General features: G+C 31.4%; 1 protein-coding gene across 1 annotated transcript; it reads left to right on the plus strand.

The window, feature by feature from the left end:
- The first annotated feature begins 489 nt into the window (after nt 1–489).
- Nucleotides 490–24,421, plus strand: unpg (homeobox protein unplugged). Its single transcript, XM_011067498.2, has 4 exons — nt 490–2,150; nt 7,014–7,331; nt 18,580–18,893; nt 19,932–24,421. Exons 1-4 carry the CDS (start codon nt 1,871–1,873, stop codon nt 20,394–20,396), a joined length of 1,377 nt encoding a protein of 458 aa, XP_011065800.1. The 5' UTR covers nt 490–1,870; the 3' UTR covers nt 20,397–24,421.
- The last annotated feature ends 1,994 nt before the right edge of the window (nt 24,422–26,415 follow it).

The raw sequence follows: 26,415 nt of genomic DNA on the forward strand, positions 1-26,415 counted from the left end.
GTATAAAATTAAACTGTTACTACGTCGATTATAAGAAATTATCGAAGAATAACTTATGTTAATACGCAATTATTTTTATTGTAAATTTCTATGTATATGTAATTGTAGTCTTACTTTTAGAGAATGGACTGTCAAAAATTTTTCACTTTCAAAATTACTTGAGAGGAATTCTCGACAGTTTCTGAAAGTTACTCCCAATAGCTTCGTCATTCATCTTTTAAGCACCTTATTTAGTTAATTGCATTATCACGCTGTCTAAACAAGATGATATTTAAAAATAGATCTTATACCATGATCGTTCTGAACTGTCCACCGTTTTCAATCTCAAAGCATCCGAATGCAAGTACTTTGGATTAAAACCTGGCACCAAGATGGTGGATCTGCGGACGATAGGCGCGGCCGGACGATGCTGTTGGTCCGAATGCGACCAATCAGGATCGGACAAAAGTCGGTACGACGATGCCACGCCATCCACCACATCGGAACACGGCGCATGCCGAGGAATCACGAATTAAAATACCTTGCTCTATACCCTCGGCAGTCGCCCGTCGACCCGTGCGTCATACGGTTGCCTCCCGATACCTTTATAGTGTGCAGTGTATAGTCCGGTGATTGCCGTCATCGTCATCAACGTGGTGTAAAAATGTTCATAATTGAAGTTATCAAGTTGATGAAAAAGAAAAACTTTTGGTGGACATAAACAATTCCAAAAGTTCTCATCGAGTGTGATTACAAATTTATATTTATTTTCTGCAAACGCTCTTAATGACTGGAACTTGCCGGATTCTCTGCATGATTATTCTCTGCATTGATCTTTATGTCATAATCAATGATGATACAACGTTCAGCATGAGAATTTAACAAGTGCCCGAAGGAGTTTCATATTACATTATTGCCCCAGACATATTTAATTATTTATGACTGTGTCAGCTTTATTTAACGCCGTCATAATACGTGGAAGAAGCTCACATATTTCAATGATCAAATACAATTTTTCACATGACACAGATCTTATCTATTCCCTGACATCATAATTTTAACGGATCTGTGCTATAATTATAATAACTAGTAATTTTTCTGTAAATCAAGAAATTCAACAAAGAATTAATAGTAACAAAGTATAATAATAATAATCTAAACTAAGCTTTCTTAAATTTGTTCGATCTTATTTAAAAAATTGTAACCAGTGCCAAAGTACTGATTTATGTGTCAAATGCAGGTTTGCATATTGGAAACTATAGTGACTCCTAGTACTATGAAGTTATCGTGAAATATAAAAGAATTACCTTAAACGCGCTGACTGCCATACCGAATTAAAAGACTAAAATTTAATAGTGTGATAATAGATTAATAATAATTTTTACGTATTATATTATGTAAAGGAAGAAATCGAATAAAGATAATTGCTAAACAGATAGCAACGATTATTTAAAGTATTAAAGCTCATTATAAAATGTGCCATAACTATTGTAATGCAAAACATAATACTACGCCAAGTGAAATAAAGCAAAGTACTATAAAACAATCGTTAATAAATATAAAGCACCTTAACACCGATTGACAACCTTAAACTAATGTTGTAATTTGATTCAACGTTGACAATTTGAATAAAGACACGCTGACACTTCTTATTTTTATCTAATACACAACAACAATTGAATTGGCAATTTACCTTCTTTAAGTACTGCCGCAATAAGAAATTCTGTAAAAGACAAAGACACAGCATATTAATTCTTAATTTAACAACACTTCGGACTGCACGAGAGACGGCAATTATTGTACATGAAAAAGAAAGATGTTCGACACATAGTATCGGATTGAGATCGATCCCGTTCGATTTTGGACGCTGGTCCATCAAGTTCAAGGAATCATGGACATGAGCGTAGAGGAAACTGAGCTCGACGTCGGCTCGGCGAGCGACGAGTTGGAGTCGTCGGCCGCGGAGCCAAAGCTCGCGCGACGTCCGACACCGCGACCCTTCACGATCGAGAGTTTGATCGGTAACGCGCGTGAAGATCACGATACCGGCGGTGGCGGTGGCATAATGCGAGACGATCGGACAAACGAAGAGGAAGAGCACCGAGACCGGGAATACCAGCTTTATCAGAGGCACTACCTGGCGACCGCGGCGGCGAGCACGCTACCCTCAGGTGAGAACGTTCTTCCAGCTCGATATACAATTGAGTAAGCGACACTAATAAAAGTAGTAAATTAAAAATAGTCTTCGAAAAAACTGTATGTTCTCTTTATTTAAAATTTCATTCTCTCCAAAACATTTTTGAATTTTGGTCAGAATCTTATGCTTTTGATTAATTCAGAATTTTTAGCGGCGAAACACGTTTTCATTATAAATGTATTATAAATATATTATCAAAATTATATATAAAGGCGTAAAAGCAGCGTGCTGCTGGGGGGGGGGGGGAGAGGGAATTTTTATATGAACGCCAGATTTTAAAAATAAAATATTTTTTATTTTCATGCTGTGTTTCATTGCCAGTGCTGAAAATTTATAATTACACGTAACGTTGACAGTGAATTTTGTAACACAGTCTATGAATTACGTGAAGCATTTTAATTATTACCTTTTAAGAAATTAAAAATTTATATAACTATGTTAAATTATTTTATAATTTTGGATGAGAAAGATGCGGATGTAAGTAAAAACTTAGCGTCGCGACGCGACGGCAGCTTAAAATACGATGGCTACAAATACATAAAAATGTCGCCAATCGATAACTGCAGCGAACAGACCGCGTTACATCTACACGTCTGCCGTATTTCTAGTATCTGAAGTTCATTCAGCGTTTTCTCTAATCTAGAGACATGTGAAGTTAATAAAAAATATAAAATTACGACAAATGTATTACTACAAATACACTCATCGACAAAATTATCGCAACATAAATTTATACCAAAATTTTGCATAATTTCAAGTAAGCGTAAATAATTCATAAAAAATGGTCATATTTGAAAATAAAGTTCATTGCGAAGATACGGCGTATTTTCTAATATAAAGTTACTCATGCATTTTTGTTCAATTACTTCCAACTTTGGCATTAACCAATGCCCACCAAGAAGAAGTTGCTACTCAGATTTTGCACATTATATACGTACGTGCGTATGTATGTGTGGGTGTGCATGTATGTGATGCAACCTCTGATGCAGGCTCTTGTGGCCTAATTTTTATCATTCGATCCAAACTATGCAATTTTTGGAGACATAATACGTCTTTACTTTAGAAAAGGTAATGAACGGAAGTAAGGAATTAAAAATTTGAAAGCTTCTAAAAGTACAAATTTTATCCTTGAGAATGAAAAAAAACTTTTAAATATAACCATTTTTCTCATAGAATGTGCTTATTTGAAGTTATGCAAAATTTTAATATAAATTTATGTTGCGATAACTTTGTTAACAAGTGTATTATAAAAAATAATTTATATAAAATAAGCAAATGATTTTTTTATTGAAATAATTCTTTGAAATAAATCGTGAAGTTCTTCATAAAATTAAAGTTTTTATTAATTTATAAAGCTATTATTTAAACAACACTTTCACATCGTTACTTAATCCTTCACATGCAAATTTCCGATTGATTGACTATAAATAAAAAATAAACTTTTCGAATTTTTAAATTTAACATTTGCTTATATTAAATTCATAACTATTTTAAGACTCTCACTTAATGAAAAAAATTCCCCTTATTTAACATACAATTGTTAGAAATTAAATGATATTTTTATTAAATTAGATTAAAGAACGATCCCATACAACTTAGTTTTCCAAGGAACATCCTTACGATATTTCTAATCTTGTAATTTCTCTCTTTATATCTGCACGTGTGCTCTTATTTCGCATTAAATAATTTCGTGAATATCATCTTCCGTCGGGAGAATTATGGCGCGCATTAATCCGACGGCTCATTGATAACTGACTCTATAATACTGACTGTGTCAGTACATAAAAAAATGTGGGGTAATTACATTAAAACAGGTTACAGTATTACATGTATGAATCCAATGAAATAATGAATATGTTAAAAATTACATTTATTTGACATAACACTGGATATATAAAGTTGTCTATTATGCTCCTAATATGAGTTAGCGAGGTTTCTGCTAAATTATGAGTATGAATAAGTATGTGGATTCTATCATGAACTTATTATTCTTAGTGTGAAATATATTTAGTAGAAAATTCATTATTAGATCATATATGTAGTTGTTGCAAAAAAGCAATGATGCTGCGTATATAGATGATAATAACGATGATACAATTTATATATTTTGTAATGGTTTGTATTTAAATTTTTAATTAATAGTGAAAATTAAAAATTTAGCCGAGGCTATTGACTCTAGCTCCATATTGATTGTGCTTAGATCGACCATCGGTCGAAAACTTATTTACTTATGCATGTAGAAAATATTTCAGTATAATATACTTCAATATAAAATATTTATAAAGACTAATACTTTAAAATAATACTTTAATATTATTTATAAAGATTTATATTTATTCAAAAATAAACCCAAATAGCACACAGCAGTTATAAAGAATTAACAAAGCGCTAAAAAAGCGCATATAATCGTTTTGCTAGCGCTGCTATGCTACTTGGGAATGCTTTTTTTATCTTAATTAACATTGTTAACTTTATTAACATTTTTATATACAATATATATGCGATATTTTTTTTATATTATGTATTCTTGAGAGAAAACACAAAAGTATGCATTTTTACCTTCTTAGAAAAATAATCTTCTGTAAAAATGAGTGTTACTTAACAAACTTTTAATTTAAATTATAAGAAATAACTTAAGTAGCATTTTACTGACTCGACTGTGATTAATTAATTCTTACGGTTACATCTTACAATTATTGTTACGGACTTCCTTATGTAAGAAAACTATGCGTCTCATATATTAGGAATGCCTTTTTTAAAATTAACAAAATTGGCAATTTTGATAAAAACTATCATATAAAATAAAGTATAATTGAAATATAACTGCGTATATAGAGGATTGCTGTAAGATATTATAACACGATTATTGTGAAATATTATTCTACCGAGTCAAAGGCGCTGTAGTATCTAATCAATGTTCCAAAACATGAAAAGATACCAGGTGCTGGTGACGTTTCGCAGACTATAATTTGTGATCTCGGATATGTACATAATTCAAACCTTCGTTTGAACTATGTACATACTTATCGAACTTATCGTTTTTTTTTATGTGTCTTATAATCATTTTACGTAGTATAATGCTGTAAAATACAGTTAGTTTCAAGTTTTGTCATTACACGTTAATTTGTAGCTGTAATGTTGCAATTGACGCGTTCCCAGATTTCAACACAAGTGAAAATTGAGTTATAAATTTAGTAAAGAAGAATAAACATACGCTTGTAGCTTATATAAAATTAGAATTTAAATAATAAGAAGAAAATTATAATATATTGAACAATGAACGAGAATGAATTAATATCGAGAACACATGCGTTTAAAAAATGGCAAGTAGATGCAAAAATAAATGTTTAGCTATAAAGAAACACTGCATAGAACGACTGAATAAATAGAAATGTAAAATTCAATTTGCCTTACGATTCCATTCGCTTATCAATTATTATTACTTTATTACAGTTAGATACTATTGATAACGGACGGATTTCTCATTAATTAGATTGTTTACAAAAATAGGAAAATATTTTTAAAACCTACTGCAATTTATATTTCATATTCTTCTAATCTGAAAAATATACCTTCTATTATTTAAAAAAAAATTAAAATAATGAAATATGTGTATATGCTTACAAAAATTATTTGAAAAATTTATAGATCATTTTAAATTCAAAAGTACATTTTCGACTTTATTCAATATAGTCAAATTCAATTTATCTCAAATATTTATGATTACGTATTAATCATTACTAAATTAAAATAATTAAATCAGTATTAAGATGTATATTTTAAAATTAAAAATAATGTGATATACATTATATCTAAAAGCAATGTGTGTGTGTGTATCAAAATCTAGGTCGATTGTTTTTACATAATTTTGTGACATAACCCTGAAATTTCATCATTATCTAATTAATTGTCTATATTTGTCGATTGTTAATTCATCAATTAGAGGAAATGCCTCTATTATGAGATACCGAGTTCATTTTGGGTAAATGGTAGAAGTCTATAGAATTTAAAAAAATAATAGGTCATTTTGAAGGGAATTTAATAAGTTTTAAGATAACGTTATATAAAATTTAATTCAAATTCCATTTTTTTTTAATTAAAGAAATGTAAAAAGTGAGCAAATCGCAAAGTCAAAAAATTATGCTTCTAATATGAAATGTCCCAAGAAATCGATAATAAAACGCAAAGTATATCAGTATTGCAATTAAAAAAAACTTTATTTAATGTTTCTAAAATACAAACAAACAGCCAGCGTGCGCAAAAAGTGAGCATGCAATAGATTGTACTCAGAACTCATGTTCAGGATAAATGGAATCAAGCATCGCACTCAGAAATAGACGCTCGGCGGTTATGCCGGTTGTTTTTTTTATTATTACAATAACATTTATACTTTAGCAACGATTTTCACTATAACAGGAGTATATATTATTTCACATTAGAAATACTCATTACGATTTCCACACCTTATAGTTTTACGATCATCAAATCTAACTTTTGTAATCAAATAATTCAACATATCCCGTATCTTTCTATTAGTACCTTACTTTATCACTACATGAAGAATTTATTGCCAAATTTTTATTTATTAAATAATAAACAAGGTTTAAAGGCTCATCTCAATGAAACTTGAAGACATCCAAATTCTAAAATCTTGTTTTACAATGATTACTGCCATGATCTAATAATGAATTTTCTACTAAATAGTTTTCAATCCAAGAGCAATAAATTTATGATGGAACCAATAGATTGCGTTTATTAGTTTAGCAGAAACGCCGCTATCTCATATTAGGCGCCTATCTCATAATAGGGGGCTTTCCTTTATAAATTGTCCGTGCAGGTTTCGGCGTGCCACTCGGATTATACAGTGCTTGGCTACCAATGCGGATGTACGGTGGCAGCGGTGCATCCGGCGTCCCGATGTTGCCGCCACAGCATCCGTCCACCGGCTACCCAGCTCACCCGGAACTGCATCAGAATCGACTGTCGCAGCCCTCCATACCGCCATCCAGTCATCCGCAGGGATATTATGCACTGGATGGTTGCCGTCGTGTCACGAATCAGCGTGCACCGAGTAGCTTCACCGACAGCGAAGACGAGGACGGCAGCGTCGGTTCGCCGGCATCACCGGCTCACGATCTTTCTAAATCCCGACACGGTGAGTTTAATATCTACTTATACATTCTTTAAGGCAATATTTTAAAAACTGTATAATCACAAAAAAATGAAAAATTTCTGAAGAAACTTTCCTACAAACCAACTATACATAGAAAAAGTAATTTTTACTGAAGTATCTAAAAATTTAGTTAAATATTAAACTATTAAAATAATTATATAAGTCCAAACATGATGATAATGCTGCCAAAAGTTGACATTTTAGCGACTAGTTTGAACGTCTAACATAATTATTTTTATAGTCTAACAAAATTATTTTTTAATCAACATTTATAGTTAAATTTTTAGACATTTCAATAAAATTATTCTTTCTGTTCTTTGATTTCTTGGAGATAATTACGCGCAGGAGAAATAAATAATTTTTTTACGGATTATCACAGTGTTGTCAGGATTAACTTGCACATGGTTTTCTTTTAATAAAAAAATTAATTTGCATATTCAATCTTTTTTAAAATAATCATCTAAATATATAATTAATGTACAATTTAAAAAATTTAGAAGTTAAACAAAATATTATTGAAAAGATGTATTATATCATTATCTTTAAAAATTAAATTTAAAAGTGTGAAAAATATATGTATGTGTATGTGTATGGGAAATAATGGATGTTTATAATATATAATATTTACTTTTCACAAATTAGTGAGATGACTATTGTATATCAAAAATGCTTATATAAATGCTTTTAAAAAAATGCTTTTTATTTTCTGAAAGCAATTTGAATATTTTATCTTGAGTGATATTTGAAATTTTGAGAGTTTGATTCTTTGAGAGATATTTAAATAAAAACAAAAATTGATCAATAAATAGATTCTTTAATTTTAATTTGATTTGTAATTTCCGCGATCTTACTTGATTGCTAATGCATAATAAATAAATTCATCCTGTGCTTGTGGCAATATATTAGGTGTTGGAATTAATTCGTAGCGTTTTTTAATGAAAGAATGTTATTTATTTCACATGAGCATTAAAAAATACATTAATGAAAGTACTTCCCATCACTTGTAAAACGCTACGAATTAATTCCAACACCTAATACATCTTCACAGCTTTAGATATTTTATGAAGAAATTATTAAGCTACACACATAATAAGATTATACAATAATTAACATTGAGTCATGCAAAAATAGATGTTGCTAAATCAGTAGTCTTTAAAGTAGTCTTTAAAGAGATATGATCCAATCGCTAAGAGGGAGAAATCGGTAGATCCGAATACCGAACGTTTACGAATTCAGATAGCGTGTCTTTGGTCACGATCGCCGTCGCTACGATCGACCGCAAAGGATCGAGATACACGGTAGCATGCATAAATTATCGCGCTCCTGTGGCCTGATCTCATCTTGTATGTGTATAGGTACGTATAAATGAACAATACGCGTGGTATCTCAGAGTACATATATTCTAGCCGAATTTCTAATGTGTTAAGAAAACAACTCTGTCTTTGTATATTCAATTATCCATTATAGACAATCCAATATTCATAATTCATATTTTATTCTTATTTTAAGACCGAGTAATATCTTGATAAATGTCTAAAACTCTAATACTATTCTATTATTGGTTTGTGATATTTTAAGATTGCACTTAAGATAGTCTTAAATATCAAGACAAACTATGAATTATACCAATTATAATTTTATTTTGTCACAATTTTCTTTATTCATGTTCAGTAAACTAAAAATAATGCCACAGGTTAGGATAGTGAAATAGAAAATGTACTTTTGATAGATTAACGTAAGACGGAAGGATACGTAAGTGATAATAAAATAAAATAATTAAGGTGCACACAGCTTTTATTTTGAAATAGTGATACTCTCAAAAGAGGCAAGAAATTTAGTTTTTTCAAAGACTGACGGTATTTCACGGAAGACTCTAAATGCGTCGCCGTTTGACCGCCGAAAGCTAAAGGATATCTACATGACCGCCGATCGCCAATCACGTATTTCCGTGGGGACAATTCCGATGGTGTACAGACGCGCGCATTTATTCGTGGCCGGACACACTTTTTATTGATGTACCGCCGCCCGGCGGCGATTTCGTATGCGAGACGAAATGGCTTCGGGGAATCTGTCATCGGTCATTTATGACGCACCGTGCCGAACCGGTGCGTCGATCGTCACGACGTGATGAGGCGCGATCGCGACGTTCCACGAATTCGTCGCGATCCACCTACGTGCGAGCATTACGTTCTCGCGTAACACATAGAGTGCCGATCCTGATCTTGTCGATAAAAATCAGAGAAATGAAAAAAGATTCAACAAAAGGATTTGAAGATATACAGTCTAAAATGTCGATTTGACTTTGATTTGATTTACACTTCAACGATGCCGAAAGCGAGTCACGAATTTACAGAATCTCGAGTCTAAAGTTGAGCAGTTAACGTAGATGCAAAAATTGTATGCGCCAAAAATATAAATTTCTCCAATTTCTAATTCTTCCTTAAAAATAGAAATCTTCAAGATCTCTTAGAATTAATAAAGTATAAATTGTCAAATTTAATTATATTAAGACACAGAAAGTGCTAAAACATCTGCTTAGATACAGATCTAAAAATAATTTTGTTGGATTATGAAAATAATTACATAAAACGTGATGACAATATTGCAAAAGTTTTAGCATTTTAGCAACCAAGTTTAGCAACCTACATAATTATTTTGATGGTCCAACAAAATTATTTTCAGATGTACCTAGCTAAATTTTTAGATACTCCAGCAAAATCGTTCTTTTCAAAAATCATAAATTCTAATATAAAAATTTTTGAATTTTGTTTTAAACAATAAATAATGGAAGTATTTTTAAAATGAAGAAGTAAATTATGCAAAATTAAATACTGTAGTTTGAAAAATGAAGTTCTGGAGCACCCAAGAATTTTAACATTTTAATGAATTATATTATGTATTATATATTTAATCGCATTCAAATTTCGAAATACAAAGCACATCACCAATTTATCTTTCTTAAATGTGTTTATAATAATTTGGAACTAACTATGTATAATTTATAATTGCAATATTTGATAAAATAATTACTTAACTCAAAATAATCGCAAATCGATGTTAAACTGTTAGATGATTTGTTGTAGATAATCGACGTATATAAGAAACTAAATAACAGAATTAAATCTTATTTAACGCAATCAACTACACATGGCGCTATTTTTGAATGAGATCGGTTTTATTCTTGATCACCGTTGAATTTTTATACAAGCACGAACAAGCAGTTATTTTAATGCGATCGTCGATCGAGACGATGCGTCATAAATACACAACGCCGTAGCTTAGATCTTATCGATTACTGAAGCTATTATCCAATGACGAAAAGTTAAAAATAATTTTTCCTTTTGCAATGTCTGGAATCTTCGAAATTTTCGATTATATAATTTTTGCAACTAAAGACTAAAAAGATTTTATATTAAATTCTTTTATTTACACAAATAATATGTTAGAAAGTAATGTATTTTATATAAATAGTTTTGTATTCCTTTTAATGCAATTACATAATATATTTTTAAATATATTAAAATTTAAGTTACATAATTAAAAAACATTTATTCTTTTTTTAATAAAGAAGATATACTCGTATTTCACAAATCTGTATGTGCAGATAAATAATTTATTTAGAAAGTAGATTAAACTTTTAAGATACATACTTAATTCTTAGAATCAGAAATGAGCCATTTTACACTTTATTACGGAGAAGAACGAAAATATCAAATCCACGAACATCGTATAGATATATTGAAGATTGAATTAGTAGCAGATAAGTACTTTGAAACGAGAACGAGTCTCGCGATATTCAACAGCGAATTATTAATCAATGGCCCAGATGTGACACGACAGAAAGTGTGTTAACGGCGTTTTCATCATGAGAACACGTAACCTGGCTGCATGAATTGGATATGTGGAAGTCTCGAACGAAGCTTTTGAGTACCTATGCAAAATTCAGAGTTCCATTCACGGCGACGCAGAACGATTCGATTCGCCGTCGCTTCAGATAATCAAATGATCGTTCATAAAAATCTTGTTTCATTTCGAAATCGAATAACGAGTTCACCAATAGATAAAATAATACTTTGAAACGATGAATTAAATTGTGTCACACGACAGCTAATTGTAAATGACATTTACGGCAAACAAAATAAAATTATTTTTATATATCATTTACAAAAATAAAATATTTTTAACATTAACTAGCAATCTATCTATTACTTTTTATTTCTGTGTAGTTGCGAAATTATATAGTCGTTGTTATATGCGATTCTAATATTCTGATAATTTTTGACTTTGTTTTAATTTATTATAACAGAGGCTGTTGTAATAAATTAAAATTAACTTCTGTGATTTATCTAAAAAGATTCACAATTTAATTACATTAAATGAAATTAAAACTAATGCGTGAATAGTCATAATTTATTTCAAAATTTTCATGTAATACACGAAATATAATATTTTAATATTATTTCATTGACAGAAATAACTTTGCATTATTAATTTCTACCTACAGCACAAATGAACAAATTATGTGGTAATTAGTGTAATCGTTTATTTCCGCACTGTATTCGAATCTAATTCGATGATGTTCAAAAGGCATACAGGAAGATAATCATCGAATGCCACTTGAATTTTAATCGCACTCACCGATTCTACGGCGGGAAGCCGATTAACGTATCACGCGTCAGACGAGCGGAAGGATCATATTTCGATTTGGCGTACGAGACGAAAGGATCTTTTAGAGCGCGTCATTCGTCATTCATAGCCATCAGGACGACGACCGAGTTGAAGGCGATTATATGAAGGACGGGGCTCATCGAGTAACGTGTAATAAAATGATTGTCGCATCGCTGTGAATGGAAACCATCAATTCTCCAGAACCGCTACGACGCCGACGTTGAGCGTCGTGCGATATTTATAATGTGCCAGTTCTGCAGAATTAACGATACCGGTATATAACCTGTGCCTATAACTGCCTAGATAATATAGCAATTATATTACAACATAATTAATTGAGGACATACTTATAAAAGAAATTTGTCGATAAATTTTATGTAATCAGCCAATGGATTAAAATTTCTCAAATGAAATAGCAAAAATGTTGCTTTTAAACATCAGAATTGGAAATATTTATGATCTGATGATTAAACATGCATAAGCAATGAGAAATAGCAATTATCAAAAATTTACTAGAAAAGCTGTTAACATACATATATTATATTCTTTTACAGATATTTTTAATTGATTACTTAATATTTTGCATCTTCTTTTAATCACAAAGTCTAATACAATGCATATATGATTGGTGACAAGTTCTTTGTATCTTGTTTCTTATATTCAAAATAATTTTTATCAAACATACATAATTATTTCATTAAATTATATATTATAAACATTTTCTTTCTTGCTCATGCTCTGAGTCTTCAATTGTTAACTTAAAATTATATTATAGAAAGAGATTTATTCTGATACTGAAGAACTTAGAGAAATAAAAAAACTCTATATGTGTCTATATGTAAAAAAACTCAAACGTTTTTTACGTTATTTTAAATAAATCAAATAAGTAAGGAAAGGGTCAATACAATTGATGTTAGATTTTGTCTAATAGTATTTTAATATGTAAATTCTAAATATATCTTTGATGAATTAATAATTAATATAATTTGATTGAATTTATAATTAATATCCAAAATGCGTTGCTTACTGTCGAATTTGAAACGCATTATAAGTTGGAGCTGAAGTATTACAATTACAATTTGATAATGCTGTTATTAGTATCTTACAATAATGTAAAAGAGGGGGGAGAGAGAAAGAGAGAGAAGACCGAACAAACTTATTGCAAAAAATACTTCAGGCAATTATATATCACTTCATTTACGGCTTATTCTTCTTGTATCTTAATCCTTTGTTGAACGTACGGCCATGAGAATACAGACAGATATTTTATTCGCAGCATGCGATTCATGCAGGAAGAAAAAGGAAGAAGAAACGGATGAACTGGCGCAGCGCTATATCGATCGTCGCAATGTTCGGTAACGTCATCGTGTAGCAAACTGACAGAGCGACCCGTTAATAAGCCCGATTGAAATTTCATGTCTCACATCCAAAAATACACTCACGAAGTGATACGCGAGCAGCGAATGAGCGTTTCCTTTGGCCCGATCCCGATAATTGCTTCCGGCGAGGTTCGTCGATCGATCGCGCCGGGCGCTATATCGGGCCACGATCGAGCAAATTATTCCAGAACGAGGTCGCGAATCTCTCTTGCCTTCTTAACGCTTAATAAGCCGGACGTATTTCCCCCACGGCTAGAAATGCACGTGGCTATTGAAACCTTATCACCAAGTTACTAAAATAGCAAAAAAGGTACGAAGTATGGAGATATAAATGTCTAAAAGTATCTATATAACGAGATGGAACTATGTATTTATCTGATATCATGTAAAGCGTCTCATATTTTTCACAATTTTTTTTCCTTTAATTTTTCAACGCTGATTTACAATTTATAACATTATAGATTCTTGTTGGAGGAAACTATAAGAAGGTTGGAAAAGAAATTTACAGTTGATATAATTATAATCAAACTACTCTGATTGTAAGACAAAAAATAATCGAAATATTCGCATGTAAATATTATTGTACATATAATATAATATTTTCTTCGACATTTATTGGTTATATATAAATTTTGTATGAAGACTTATAATTCTACGTTTCTCTGTGAAGTATATATTTTCGTGAAATATATTAGTTGTAAATCTCTATCCTTTGTGTGTCTTATTAATTATAAAGGATAAAATATTGTAGATAGTTTATTTGTCAAGAATAAATTTTATTTCTCCGTATTTGAATAAAAATTTATTTCAGTCAAATAAATATCGTACCTCACAAATAAATTTTTAAGTAGTCTTTTTCTCACAATCTCTCAGTGTAATGAGAGTTATTGCACTTTACTGCAAATGCATAAATCGTTTCCTCACTATTTGCTACCTATACTTGCAACTCGAACGATAGCACTCGACCCTCGAACTTTTTTTCGCTTTTCTCGCAGTTTCCCCAGTTCGTGAATTTTCGTTATTCATTGCCCAAGTACGGAGATCCTGTGGCGCGTTCGACATGATATGGGAGGATCGCATCTTGTTTGTGAAGGACCGCACCGTACTTGTCGCAAAAAAAAAAGGTATAGTGCTTTTGGTAACAACAATACCGAGATTGGCACGATTCCGCCGATCGATCGAAACCTCGGGTCATTATGCGAAATATTATGGCAGCAAGATAATTTAATTAATTTCACTATTATTGTATTCATTATTATTATATTTATCATTATGAATTACCTATATTTACTATTATGAACTTATTATGTCATAAAACTTTTTTATAGCAAAAGATCTAAGAATCTTAAAATGATAATCTTGAAAGGATTAGTAATACTAATGATAAAAATCATAATATCTGAATTAAATTTTGAATTTGAAAAATAAGATTAAAGAATAAAAATTATATAATTTTTATATAAGAAAAAACTATTACTTTTAAAGACTCAAAAAATATAAAAATTTCAATATCTAAGAATTTTTTAGAATAAATCATATTTATCTATTTAAGAAATTTAATAATTTATGATTGAAGAATTTTAAAAACTTTAAGCTTAGAGAAAGAAAATTTCAAAAAGTTTTACAATTCACAATTCTAATTGTTTATAAATATTATATAATTATATATTGCTACATTTTAACTCGTAACTTTTAACAAAATAATTTATGGAAGATCTTGTTTCCTAAAAGTTTTCGAAGTCGCTTTAATTTCAATTTAGAATTTTAAAATTCAAATTAAAAATAATTATCGATTTTAAGAGATTCTTGATTCTATCTCTGAGTTTGAATGTAACCTGGACATATTGAAAAAGGATAGTAATTTCTGTGAAGGAGGATTTAGTAGTAGAGTTGTAGAGTTTATAATCAGAGTTTAAAAGTCAGTTTGGAAATCTTCTTCTCAGTATACTAACTGTTTATTTAGTACTATTGAGCTTTAAATAAAGCGAAATTGGAAACTTAATGTTACATCACAATTAATACTTTAAACCCGATTTTTATGATAATCAAACTATATTTTTTTGAAATTTTGTCTACCATATTAAATCCATCATTTTTGATCTCAGATTTGAATAAGACAATATCAAATTACTTCAGCCAAATTTCACAAAAATTGAACAAGCAATATATACAACAAAAGGGGGTGACTCCAAACGAAGATTCTATATAGTCCACAAAGGGTTAATATTAAATATTAAAATTGTTTTCTCTCTCTTTCTCTCTCTTATTCTCAAATAGGAAGAAAATGTCGGAAATCAGCTAATGAACAAGCAATTGATAAAATGGAAACAGCAAAATCAAATAGATAGAGAAAATTAATTAGACATGAACGACCGATGATTCATTGGCGATGAATCGGTGATGAAGATCGTTAAATGATTTGATTTCCGGTTGCTCCGTCATTGACAGTTTTCAATAATTACCACTTGCTAGCGGTTAAATAAAACATGAGCTATGGAACAACCAACTATTTTAACCGATTATTGTTAGATGTATGTGTATGTGTATATGTGTGCACGGCAAATCGATAATATTTTAATATTACTTTGAACACAGATACTTTTACACCAACAGCTTTTCTTAGAGTGAAATCGATAAAGATGCCGCGACCCAATTAATCTGTTGCGTATTCGTGTAATTGGCGGGTAAATTTGCAACTTGATCGATTTAGTGATCAAATTATTCTACTTTTTAAAAATTGATCAATTTTATGTATGTATGTATTATTCTCTTCTAATGTATCACAATAGATATTTTTTTGCATATAATAATTCAGCAAAATTATTTAATGTTGCATAAATCTCTTTTAACATATTTAGTTAAAATTCAATATCCCTTTTACAATATTTTCTATATCAATCAATCATTTAAACTAGTAAAAGAAATTTTTGATACAATTTAAATTTCATGTCGAATTAATTCATATTTCATTGAATCCTGAATATATATAATTTTTTATTTCTTCATTAGAAGTTCCTTTCTCAATTGAAAAAAACGAAGCCTTTCTTTATGACTCATATGCTTATTCACCGATTTTTTGTCGCTTTCACCTACTCACTACGAGTGCAATCCACTGCAAATGCTTCATTGACTAGTCAAAAGAAAAAGTTTTACGAATTGATCAATCAGAGAATGCTTTAAAGCATTTGCAGCGTAAAGTGGATCACACCCTAAGAAAGTCGAATTGGCAGTTTCAAACAAACAAAACCATCAATTCCAATGTCGTGTTTAAGTTTCGGGTTATAGACTCGCTCCAATAATTCTATTCGTTAGAAAAGTGTGGCTTAAAAGCCTCGCCATGCCGAGATCCGTTAAACGAGGATGTAACGACATCGTTCTCGTGAATCGATCCACACGCTCGATTCCGGCGCGAAGTGTAAAGACAGGCAGGGGACAACGCCCGTATACGCTCGCGGAAGCGTTCCGCTCGCCTAATCGAAACCTTCTGAATAAATCAACGACTAGAGAGTGCATCAAACTGCCGCGCGTATGGAGGAAAGTTGCGCGCTGCCATAAACGCACGTTTAGACCGCGAACTTCGGATAAGAAAGACGCGAATCGCAGCCGATGAATAAGTCAGGCTGACCATAGCCGAGTTGACCGTTGACAACGAACTTTAGCAGGAAATAATGCGCCCGCAAATAACGATCAGCTCTTGATCATGCGACCTGGCCACGTTGCGGTGGGAAAAGTTATGTTGATCACGTGCGGTTGCGGAGAAAATACAGCGCGCGAGAAGAAACTTATACGATTCTATTTATATCATTTCTGAGAGAATGTGTATTACACGTCTATAAGTTTTAATTTATCTCCGTTGGATCTTATATAATTTTTTTTTTGTCAAATAGCATGTTTATAGTTATTATTTTAACACAGTCATTATTTTAATAGCATTGATTTTGTTACATTTATATAAATAACATAGATTGTGATACACATTGAAAAAAATTCTGGTTGAAAATGGACGAATTAAAATTTTCTGGTTAAATTTATTAGAATTCTAGTTGAGATAACCGGAATTTCTGATTAATATAATATTTCTGGTAAATCTATCAGAATTCTCATTTTTACCAGAATATATACATCAATCAGAATTCTAGTTATCTCAAGAGAATTCTAGCAGATTTAACTAGAAAATTCTGATTTGTTCATTTTGTACCAGAATTACTATTTAATCAAACCAAACTATTTTTCTCAGTGGCATTAATCGATTTCGAAATTATTACAGAGAACAAATTATAGTCTTCTTATTCAAAATTATTTCGAAAACCGAGATATTTTCAACACAAAATGTTTAAAATTGTCGATTGCTTTTCTTTATATAAAAGTATTCTTTGATACCAAAAGTAATCTTCGATAAATGTTTCTGTCGTAGACATTTGTTGACGCAAATTTCCGTTCCCATTCAGTCGATCGTCGAATCAGCCGAACACGAGCCATTCGAGTGGAACTTATAACCGTGCTCTGTAGGAATAATTTTCAATAAATAATGAACCGACGGAGTCATCAAACTCCGTGGTAACTTTGTTTCGTATCTCAGTGCATATTACATGCCGTGCTCAACTGTCTCGCGGATGAAGGGGGAAAAAAAACGTTGTACGGGAAATTACGAACGGGAAAACGTTGTCGACGATCGAAGAACGCAACTTTTATGAAGGAACGACCAATCTGCTCCGCATATTAAATAGCCGCCAGGCTATACATACCGCGGCGATGTTCTCTCGATAGCGATAAACTCTCTTGATGACTTAATGTCATGAAAGTTAGTCGTGGATTTCAATCCTTGGAATTGTGCAGTTTTATTTGACGACTATACATTTCAAATACCAAATACAATTATTTGCTCTTATACAAACCTCAGTTATAGATTAATCATAGAGGTAATTGAGAAGCAAATTTTTTACATTCTTTATTATCTATCCTTGTAATTAGCGATTGAACAATGAATATTACTAACAAAATATAAACGTAATATAAATTATTTTTGCAATACATTATTTCGTTGTCAAAAGTATGCTTTCTATTTTATTCTATTAATTACATTACAAGCTGGTATATATATGTATAAATAAAAGATTATATTTGACAGGTGTCTCATAATCATTTAATGTATAACCATTTATATAATTATTTATATGTTCCAGGATCTGAGAACGGTCGTGCATCAGCCGAAAGCGACGAAGAGGGTGGCGGAGCTGCGGGTTCCGGCGAGAGTCATGACATTTCCGACGGCATCGTCAGCGGTGCCAGCAATGCCGCCCCAAGTCCTAGCAGGCCTTTAGAGAATGGACAGAATTCATCAGCATCAGGTGCCGGTGGCAACAAAGCTCGTCGGCGACGTACCGCGTTCACTTCGGAACAGCTGCTCGAGCTGGAGCGCGAATTCCACGCCAAGAAGTACCTGAGCCTAACAGAACGCTCGCACATAGCGCACGCATTGAAACTGTCGGAGGTGCAGGTCAGTGCCAAACTAAAGTGATAATCGATGAGCTGTACATACAGCTAGATCTTAATATCAAGAGCAAATTAGAAGTTATAAAATAAGATCATAAAATAAATTCGGATTCAAATAAAATCGAATTTTCCTTAAAGTAGAGGAAATTTATATAGAAATATTAAAATATTAATAATTTATAATTAATCCGATTGTTCGAACGTTTCGGCTCACGATTATTAGCATCTTAGATTGATTGTTTAATGTTAGCTTAATGTCCGAACGTTTCGCACACAGTCACATTTGAGATTAATTAAATTCATGAACCAAGAATATTATATTATTCGAAATTTCCAACTTTAAACGATCCTTATGGGCGCTCTCTATTATATTATGTTAATAATTAATCGTGCAATAATAATAATATTAGAATTATTGGCGCAATCAAAACAACTAGTTTGTAATTTTGTTAAAATTGAATTTCATAATACGCATTTTTTCAGAATTTTTGTAATTTTTGTGACAATATACAAATGATTAAATTGATCAATTAATTTTTATTTACATAAAAGTCTAGAAATATTAAAATTTACGATATATTAATAATTAATAATTCACAATAATACTAATTAATACCAGAATTACTAAAGCAATAAAAATTTAAAAAAGGAAAAATTGCGGAAAATCTTAGAAAATGCACATCATATCAATTCGAATAATTTAAACAAAATTACAAATCAATCACAATAAATTTAATTGGACGCATTAATGTGTATTACATTGTTAAATTCATAATGCTGAATTATATATTAAAATTTGTAAATAATTATATTGTAAAAAATATTATCTTGGCCAGAGATCGAATCCGGATATCTTGCGAGCATCCTAAACTTATATTCCACCAAGTCTAGTTACAGACTCCAATGTCTTTAAATACATTTTAACTTTTTCCTTTATTTATACCAAATTGCATTATCATACAAACTTCTTACAACTTCTTTCTTTCTATTATTATAAGAGAAATTACAACTTTAAAATCGATGATGTATAACTTTGGCGCAGGTGAAAATCTGGTTCCAAAATCGACGTGCCAAATGGAAACGAGTGAAGGCCGGACTGAGCGGTGGAGGCGTCGGCGTCGGTTCGGCGGCGGCAGCCATGACGGCCTCCAGTGCTTCTGGACGCCACAATGGTGCCACGGGACAACACACTTCCGGTACAAGAATTGTGGTACCGATACCAGTTCACGTGAGCCGTTTAGCAGTCAGATCGCATCATCATCATCTGGAGAAGTGCGCGAGAGCACCGCGTGCGAGACCGACTTCGGGCGAGGGTGGATCCTCGTCGGGAGCGTCGTCGTCGGTGTTGAGCGATGCTTTGGGACTAGTAAATACATCAGTAAATTTGAGCGGTCAGGTACAGCCGCCTTTGGGCGCCGGCATGGGGGTGGAAATCGGGGTCGGGGGTGGTCTAAGGGCCTTTGCGGTACCAGCGCATCGAGCCGGTCTCGGATCCTCCGGAAGGTAGTGAACGTCGCAAACGGATAAACTTGGATGTTTGACAGAAAAATATAAAAGGAACAAATAGAGGTAGATCGATCACTGGTGTAAGACGCACGCGTGATAAGATGAAGTCGAGTTCTCATTAAAATTGAATATAATATCAATCAAAAAATTAAAAACGGCTATGACAAATGTGAAACATTATAAGAAGATAAACATGAACTCTTTCTTTGTCTTATATAACTTTTATCTATTGCATTATGTGCATGTTGCTCGATCAGACAAGAGCACACTGAAATGAATATTTTTTTCTTTTAAATCAAACTATTGTGCATAAGCAACAATAGTATGAAGTTGTTCTGATATTCTTGGTTTTAAGTAACTTCTTTATATTTTTAGTAATTATTATAAAATCACTTCCTCATTTTGAAAGTGACACAACTCAAAAACTGTGATTTTTTCGAGTTATTAATACGAGTATATGAGTTATAAATATACCAACATTACTCTATCAATTAGCCAAAATAATCTAATATTTCTTTAAAAAATCGTCGAACTCATTATAACTCAAAAAGAGTACTTTTTTAAAAGTTGTAAAATGAAAATGATAAAAATAATTTAATCATATTAAAAATCTTTTTTGCTGATATTACTTAGTCAATTATTTTCTATTAAGTTAAAAAGAATAGTTTCTCTTCTGTTTTTGAAAACTTAATTTTCTTGATTATGTGTCAGTATATTAGCTTTCTCCCTATTTAATTCGCTTTCTCAGCCAATTATCAATTTTCACATCCAATTTTCTAAAATTTTCTAAAATATATAAAAATCATTTTAATGAACTCTTGACCTAATAGGACTAAATACCTGAAGTTTTTATATCTTAGCTTAAAAATGTGAATTGTTATAAAATGGATATCATTTAACGTATTTTCTTTTTTAATAATTTTTACTTTTTTGAAAAAATTGTGAATGAACTCATATCCATAATGTTCTCAAATATTAACAAATCGAAAAATAATTAATACAATATATTATTAATAACATTTTTAATTGAGGTGCAAAAACACCTTAAGTGATCGTTTACGTAAAAAAGATAAGGTGATTAAGATGATTTCGGATTAAGCACTTTTTAAAAATGAGAGTTCCGACTTTATATAGCGCGCATTGTAAATAGTAAATAGCAAATCCTGGAAGTTTGTAAATATACACGTACACGTAGATAACTTGGCATAAACACCGTAACTTGTACTTGTTGTAGATAGTTTACGTTAAAGCAGTGGGTTTCAGTTCGGCCGGCAACTATTACGTGGCAGCGATATCGCGTATCGATTAGCCGTGCGATCATTGCAGCTGCATTACACCGGCGAAACATTACAATAAAGCGGAAGCGCACAAAACGTTGGGCTATAGACTTGCATACGTTGTAATATCGTGTCGGCAATAAAACGTGCGACTATAATCCGAAATATATATCGTTTGCCTCTTATACCCACCCCCGGCACAACTGTGACTCTGATCAAGGAGGACGACTCGTTAAAAAAACGGCACTTACATAATTCCTTGGCAACCAAAAATGTTTACATATTAAGGAAAGTTTATACAAATTGTATTGTTGCAATAAAATCGGAAAAGTATGAGCTTTAAAAGTCGGGTAGTTAGACTATAATTAGCGTAATTGATCTAATGCATCTTATAAGATATAAGAAATCTTTAGAAATCAAGTAAATTATGACGTAACTAATCCTAAAATCAGGATATCGAATTCTCCCAGAGTCTTGTATCCAAAGTGCAGCATATCGACGTAACGGGCTTTAAATAATAGATTACATATTCCAAGTTAGTGCCGACTTTCGACTCCGATGTCGACGGAGATCGCTAATCGAAGGCTCCCAGCGTTTGCCTTGTTTTGACAATTTCGTCGCGGTCCTCGAGGGGGCCGTCCCGGGTCGACTCATCGTCATCGGGTGCTCCCATGGGAACACCTCGTCGTCCCAAATCGGCGGATTGCGCATTTTCGCAGGCTATGGCGCGTGCGGGCCCCGAGCCTCTAAAAGTGATCGACGGCCAAAATCCGGACCCCCCTTCGTTCACCTCGTAGGCGTGACCCCATATGCCGGGTTCGGCCAGGCCGCTGCAACTGTAGGACGATACACGATGCAAAACACGTCAATGTGTCAGCCGGCTAATTCGATTTAGCCTCCTTTGACTTGGAACAGCCGTGACTTTTGAAGCGGAAGCACGATGGAAATACGCGAGCACTGAGTTTTTATTCCAACGCGATAATTGATGACAGGTGATCTCTTCTATTTAGGTAAGTAATAAGAGCATACGTCACATCAACAAGAGTTATCTAATTTAATTAATTATATACTTTTTAAAATACATGATATTATTTTTGAGACATCGTAATAATTACACCAGTTTACAAAATTTAAATAATTTTTAATACAAGAAAGGATAACCATTTTTTTTTTGTATTTTGAAACGCTGAGTTCGAAATAATCGCCAAAGAAATTTCATTAGGTTGAATTTTTAAGATATAGTCTTTTAATTTTAATTTTTAAGATATTGCATTTCTTTCCAAATATTGAATCTGTCAAATATGATCAAAGCGAATGTTTCTACTAAGACTTGAGATAATTGAAAAATTATCGGAGATGTTGAGAGGAATGCTTCTGAACTCTGATAAGTGAACTCAATCCAAATATAAAAAAAAAAATTAAACGTTCTTCTGTTTATTTTATAATTTTAATAAAATTTGTCTACATTGTATATATTTTCTTATATTTCACAAATCGGACCTGATGATGGAAATATTTCAATGACCGATTAGGGCTGAACGTCGTAAAAAATCCTAAAAATGGTCTTCAAATATTTTTATATAAAACTTTGTAAATTAGTGTTATCATAAAGTTTTGTTTTTTCAATCATGATTTTTTCTTGCAATAATATTACAATTATAATATTAAAATACTTAAAAAAATAGATATATAAATGAATAGAAATACCATACTACGGTATAAATATACACTATTCATCAAAATTATATTATTTTGCTATTTCTGGATCAATGTGACATATTAAAAATAAAAAGATAAAAAGAGTCACTTCTGACAATGAAATAACAATATAAAGTAACAGTATTTAACTAACAATTTAGCCTTAAAAGCAAAGAGCAACAACATAAAACAAGCTACGACAGAGATAATCTCAATAAAGTAACATTTTTGTATTTTTTACGACAATCAAAAATTTCTTTTACAAATACTGGAAAAATTTTACAAGAATATTAAAATGATATAGAAGAAGATGATGAGAAGTGGAAAAACACGAAAGATCGTCAGTGGTGGTTGAAAAGGGGGTTGAAGGGATTTCATAGGAGCAAAAGGGGAAGGAGGGAGGGATCGGGATCGTATACAGTGTACACAATAGCAAGGCAGAGTGCATTACGGTTAATACACGAAAAGGACCGGCGCGGTCGTTTAGCCAGCGATCTCGGCAGTTACTGCGCCTCGCGCGAGGGATAAATCATCTCTCCCGACGCCGCCACGCCTACCCGGAGGACACGGAAAGAGCAACTCTCCCCTATACAGCGTGGTAACGTACGATGAGCTGTGGACGGCGACGTTACCACGTCCTTTGCGGTCGATGAGAACGAGCCGACGGCTTCCGGAAGAAGCGGAAAACTAATAATCGTGCCGCGGACGCGTTCCGGAAGGCTATCCAGAAATTGCGGCGGTGACAGTGGCTTCGATTGCCATCGCAAAGAACAGATTAGTCGATTGAGGGCACTCTGCAGATCTATCCAAGATAAGGGGAATAAATGTGTTTTTAAGACTCGATCTTTTTATAATGTAGCATTTTTAATATTTAAAGTTAAAATATTTAAATTCTTTTAATATCTAAAGCATTAAAACTCCAATAAATCATGGGATATCTCGAGGAAATTCATTTATTAAAAAAAGAAATCTGTATCACCTTTTTGCAAAACATTGATACTTTCAAAAACTGTATATTTCCAAAGAAGATATTGAAGGTAATAAAAAATAAGTAATTACTATATAAATATATTCGAAAATTCAGCTATACTTAGTTATACATGATATGCACAAATATAGATAGACCTAAATAAATGTAAAATCAAATATTATCATCTAAAAAAGAATCAAAATTTATTTTAAAAAGTTATTTTAGAAATAAGAATATATTGTTTACTCTATTAAATAAATCGCATAATGTAATATATTTCCTCATTTAAGAATAATATTATTAAAATACCATTTGAGAAAAATATTGTAAAAATATCTAATATAAACCGAGCTATATGTTGTCATTTTAATATCATAATTCTACAAACACACACATTGAAAAATTTAAAATTATTTTATTTTGTTATTAATCTAATTTTATATTACGTCTCGCACGCGTGCACACGTATTTTATTTGTGTTTTTCCCATCAACTCAAATATAATGTAATTGAATTAAACTACAGTCCCCTATGATTATTCGCTAGCATTAAACCGTTCATTACCAGCGCGGCGAGCATAAGACTGAAAGGAACGTTTTAATCCGCGCGTTCGCCATGGGCGTGTCGCAGAGTCAACCGCGGGAGAATAACGCGGTCTATTTCCCACACTCGTTGCCATGGCCAAGAGGAGAGATTTTCCCATTTTTCCCGAAAGGACCGTGAAATTGAGCGGACAAATCGCGGCACGAGAGAGCGTAGCGAATGCCCTCTCATGCTGTTCCGGACGTCTGTCGAATGTCGTTCTATCTGTACTTGATACAATTTTCTTCATATTCTTTAAACACATAATTACAATAAATTTAGCAATATTAAGTTGAATTTGATAAATTAATTAATTTTCGATTTCTTACCTTAATATCAGTTAATCCTTATAAGTTAAGTAATTTATTATTTATTTGTATTATATTAATAATTTTGATTAATTTTGCCAAAAAACAAGATTTATACAATTTAATTTAATTTATTTAAATTTAAATTAATCTTTCTTAATAAAAAATGAACTTTAAGTTACATCTATATTTTTCTTTATCTTAAAAGACATCGAATAGAAGCCTTCATCGGGCATTGAAATCGCTAAATTCTAACATCTGAACAGTATAAATTTCATTTTCAATTTGCGATTGAACTGTTACTCGAAACCTTATTTGATATTGTACGTAAAAAACATTTTCTACATGTGATAAAATCAGTCCTTGTTAAAATATTTAAACATAGAGTTGACCTGAGTGTTAATGTAATAAAATATTATAATACGTTATTTGAATATTGATATTTAACATTTCTTAATTAATGTTAAAATAACATAATACATAAGTAAACAAATAATATAATTTTAACAAATAATATAAAAATAATATAATTTTAAACATAAATTCTAAGATAAATGAATGTAAGACTTAATTTAATATATAAAATGTAACACTTTGACAAAATTTGGAAACAAATTGCGTCAAAATATTACATTTTTCTATTAATTATACAATATTTGTGTTATTTTCTAATTTATCTTATGTTAATATAAATATTTGCATGGACTGTTCGGGACACATAAAATATGTTCAACATAAATTTTCCAACTGTATATGTATATGGCTGTATAATAATTCATAATGGTATACGTGATATTATATTCAAGTTTTTATAAAAATTAAATTAAACAAAAAACTAAACATGATTTATGTAGAATAATTTTAAATATAAAGTGCGTTATCATATTTTTAATTTTTTATTATTGATGAGCTGCTTTTTGCCTTTTATTTTTGCTCATTTTTCATTAGTCTTTTTCCAGTATATATTTAAGCATTCAATAATTGTTGAAACTATTAATATCAAACTTCACTGTCAATATTGAATAAAACCAATCCAAATTTGCCTATATGAGTTATACGATCCTTGTTCTATAAAATTCGATTAATTTATATTTCCCATTTCTTATTTTTATCATTTGTTCTACTTGACCTTAATCAATCATTTCCGCATTTAATGCAAAATTAGCACCAAACTAAATTTGCAAAT

The sequence above is a fragment of the Acromyrmex echinatior genome, chromosome 4 (genome assembly GCF_024713525.1).
Source record: "Acromyrmex echinatior isolate Ae372 chromosome 4, ASM2471352v2, whole genome shotgun sequence".
In the NCBI taxonomy this organism is placed as follows: Eukaryota; Metazoa; Arthropoda; class Insecta; order Hymenoptera; family Formicidae; genus Acromyrmex; species Acromyrmex echinatior.